The following is a 4,320-nucleotide window of genomic DNA, read 5'->3' as shown; positions in this document are numbered from 1 at the left end:
CCCCCAAAAAAAAAAAAAAGGAATCCTGTCTTAACTTTACATCTTTCATGAGACATATCAAGATGATAATTCAACAAAGAACGAGGCTTGCCAAGTCTTTTGCAGAGATGATAAGATTGCGTGAAAAATGTCATGGTTCAAATTATCTTATTCAGTGCTCCAGCTGGGAGTATAATTAAACTACCTTATTCTTAAACAGTTTAAGGTCACATCTTAGAAAGAAAATCTTTCTTGTAAAATATTATTCAAAACCAAACATGTATCTAATCCATTGAACTACTACACACCAATTTTCCACGAAACAGAAATTAAGGTGGCGCAACATGGTTGCTCAGCAAAAAAAGCCACAACCAGGTGTTACATTCCCGATTGACCCATCAAACCCCGCATGGCCACGGCCATAAGAATCAAAAGCATAACAATTATTATAATAATAACCAAAAATAGATGGCACTTGCAAGGAATAATAAAATGATGACTTTATTAAAAAATTCTAAATATCTTATTCTCAATCAAAATGGGCTGAAGAAAAAACACACCTCTCCGGCAACCGGTACCGTTGATGAAACCATCTCCCTGGAAGCCATGAAGGCACTGGCAGCGAAACCCTGAACTATTTTTCCCCTGAGGATTCGTTACATCTGTACAGGTAGCGTTTTGAGAGCAACCAGAATCATGACAAGAACCCTGAATCCACCACCCCAACTCAACCACCTGAAACTGCAGAAATAATAGCTCCTTGCTCTGCCCAAGAGCAACCGAAGAGAACAAGAACTTGCAACGAGTGTTTTTCAATTCATCGAAACTCAAAACATCACCAACAATAACGTTGTTTCTCTGTTTCTGGCTCTGCGGGGTGAAACAACTGATGTTACCGCTGCTGCTGTCGCAGCTCTCCACCTCAGCCTGGCCGCCTGTGAAGGTGGAGGCGGGGATAACGCAGCCACCTTGCTCCTCCGTGCAGTTCTGCACGAGGAAGCTGTTGTTCCTCGTGGGGGCAAAATTGTCATTGAAGAGTGGCTTAATAGATCCCATGGTGCGGTTGCATTTCGCGGGTAGGCTGATGAAAATGGTGCTAGCTGTGATGTTCTGAACCAGAAAGCCGCCAACTTTGACTTGGTCTTTGGTACAGTTCAGTTTCACTTCGCAGCCTTCTGAGAACCCAAAAGGGTAGTTCAGGGTTTTCCCTCCGCAATGGCGATCGCAGTTCGTCAAGTTTTGTGCTCTCGTCAAAGCCATCAAGATTGTGAGCACGATAAAGAAGCTTGTGTGGTGGTGATGAAGAAGAAACATCTTTGAATTGGAATTGAACGAAACGGCGTAATCATCACCCTTCTGAAATAAAAGAGAAGCACGGAGTCAGCTTAGGTTTAAGTTTTTGCTCAAATTAAATCAAAGTTTTGATTTTTCTTATTAAAAGCATCATTTGGCGGATTATACGGGAAATTAGAAGTATGCGATGGAAACAGTTGGGGTAGTCATCTATCTCAATAAATGCCGCCTCATATTGAAGAGAACCACTGAATCATAATTAATAGAGTCTTGATTTTGATACCAATTGTTGTGAGAGACGCACCTTCAAGATTGTGCAATGGGTGAGCTGAAATGAATGGATGTAGCAGTTGGAGAAGCAAACGATGGAATAGAGATAATAAATTTCTGATTGAAGGAATGAAGAAGAAGCAGCAGCAGTAGAAGCAGCAACTCTTGGGAGGTATTAACGTCGTTGGCGTCGTTCACACTTGTTGTGTGAGTTGCGTGTGGGTCTTTTGTCGTGTGAGGGAGAGAACTTAAACCCGGTCCACATCCACATCGTTTTCTTCGTTACCCTTTCACTTATTTAAGGGAAGTTTTTATTGAGTGCCATATATACCCTTCCATTTTTGTTGTCTGCACCAAAAAGCCCTTGGTCTCTGGATGAAATTGCATGCACTGCACTTATTATACCATGTTTGACTAACTGGGGAGAGTTTAATTATCCGGTGAATCAATGAAGGAATACAGAATGATGTTGTTCGCTTTTCAAATTGTCCACTCCACCGTGTATGCTCTTCTAGGTTCTCACTGCTAACCTTCCATCATTACATCATAGCAATATTTTTCACTCCATTTGGTCCGATGTTGAGCGGAAGATCCAATCCAAATCTTTTCATTTCTACACAGAAGTTAATAATAAATCTAAACAATATACATGACAAAAAATTCATAAAATAATTGAATTAATTAAGAAAAAAATAATAAATTAATGTCTTAATTTTTATGAAAGAATGTGCGTACACATTTTTTTGTCTCTAACATTGATCGTTGCACATCTATAGGTTGTACCTCTATTTTTAAAATTTAAATATTATTTATATAAAAATATATATCCAACTAAAAAAAATAAAAAATACAATTAATAACAAAGAGATACTAATTGATTAAACAATACCTGATCATCTCAATTTTAATTTATTAAAAACTTCTCTATACATAACATTAATCATGTAATTTTCAAAGACCTCCTCATGATTTTGAATTAAAAACCTTTATCCCTTACTTGCTATTAATTCTTAGAAGTGCCACATATAACTGTCCGTGCGTAAAAGCTGATCTTAGTAAGTACAAATTTACAGTTTTCAACGTCTGTTCTTAAACTTTATTGATTGTCATACCAAAAAATACTATCAATGTAAATTATTTTTTCTGAAACTTGATTGGAAAGCTGTCATTATTTGGAACCATATTCATGATTGGAATTAATGCAATTCCTCCTACTTTAGTCCCTGTTAGTATTTCACATTCAACCAAGTGATTTCTAAATCTCCTACTCTGTAATCGTGTATCATTGCATAGACTATTTGACTGGTCTGTGTTCCTAAGTAGCATCATCAGAACACCAATTTTAAGTGTGAGTTTATGAGGTGAAAAACCAGAATAATTAAAAACATTTAATACTTCTGGACTAAAGAATTCCAAGTGGCCTTTCATATTATTTTTCTCAACACCATTGTCTGAACTAAGATATAACTTTTTTATCACCAGGAATAATTAATAGTAGTTAACTGTTTATTTTGTCAATATCTAAGGTCGGTGCTAATATTGTTTGATCATTAAAGTAATTGCTTGACAGATGGCTATGCACCAAACCTGGAAAGACAAAGTCAATTAACTCATCAAATGTCTGTTTGGAATCTGAAACTATCATATTCATAGGAATCTTAATTTCTGACTCTCCATCTAGGTTATCTCCTATTAGTCCATCACCGACTTTTAACAACTAATAACTAAATTTCTTGATTTTCTATTTGTTTTTATTTTCGCATCTTATAGTTAGCCTCATGTTCCTTTACAATCGTAGAACTTCAACAGACTCTCAAAGGTACAAAGAATTTACGGTTGCATATACCATATCTTGTCGAGATCCTCTTGTAATTATAGACAATATTTGTCTAAAATCTCTTCCGAGTACAACTGCCTTCCCCTTGAATGGACGCTCCTCCCTCATAATATCCCTCAAACATCTATCCAGTGCTTCATCCCAAATTATTAAATATGTCCTTATCAACAATTTAGCAAGGGGTGAGTCTTGTCGGATATTGCACGTAGAATATTCATCTACAATTAAAAGGTATCTTGAATCTAGAGTGTGCAGTCTTACCGTTTGGTAGGAGAAGTGAGACTTCCACTAGAAGTCAAATTAAGCACTACTTTACCCTCTCACCTAACTTTTGCTGACATCAAATTGAAAAGGAATATTTTAATGCAACTACCGTGACCATAACGAAAAAAAAGTCCTCCCTCGAATTCATTCACAACCCTTATAACTATGTCATAAGCTTCCTTCAGTTCTATAGTCATCATGCATAACATCGAAGATGTTAAGGTCTCTAATTGATATCTGCCATACTTAAATTTCTCTATTATTAGTCGCTCATCTTGCAATGAGTAGTTACTACCAGAAGAAATTAGCATTGGAGGTTATTCTTGCAAGCTTCTTCCATAAGAATGCATGATATCTTTTCTGTCTGACAATGTAATATTCTTGATATCTCATCAGACAATATTAAATCTATCACGATTTAAAAAAATTTAGGTCAACAAATTATATCTAACTATAAAATATTATTTGAAGTTCTATAATACACAAATAAAATAGTAAGATTATACCATTTATGTTTAAATGCCTTCGATGTCTATGTAGAATATCATCTAAAAGTTGTGGCCAATAATTCTCCTAGACAAAGTCAGGTATCAAAAGACTATTTGATACTAATAAAATTACAAATAGCCTCCTCACATATGATACAAATGTCAAAGTTTCTGCTTCATTTAAGACAT

General features: G+C 35.8%; 1 protein-coding gene across 3 annotated transcripts in view; it reads right to left on the bottom strand.

Annotated features, from left to right (window-relative positions):
- LOC107642815 (wall-associated receptor kinase-like 14) overlaps positions 1-2,022 on the bottom strand; it is a 7,105-nt gene extending 5,083 nt beyond the window's left edge. Inside the window, exons 1-2 of one of the 3 annotated variants that reach the window (XM_021122976.1) lie at positions 1,577-2,022; positions 540-1,335 (exon numbers count right to left, since the gene is read on the bottom strand). In XM_021122976.1, coding sequence (XP_020978635.1) covers positions 540-1,293 — 754 coding nt within the window. In that variant the 5' untranslated portion in view covers positions 1,294-1,335; positions 1,577-2,022. Of the gene's footprint in view, positions 1-539; positions 1,336-1,440 lie in introns of all 3 variants that reach the window. The other 2 variants (XM_016346290.2, XM_016346292.2) reach the window with 2 other exon arrangements.

This window comes from Arachis ipaensis, chromosome B05 (genome assembly GCF_000816755.2).
Source record: "Arachis ipaensis cultivar K30076 chromosome B05, Araip1.1, whole genome shotgun sequence".
NCBI classification, from domain to species: domain Eukaryota; kingdom Viridiplantae; phylum Streptophyta; class Magnoliopsida; order Fabales; family Fabaceae; genus Arachis; species Arachis ipaensis.
This window is presented reverse-complemented; position numbering and strand designations above follow the sequence as displayed.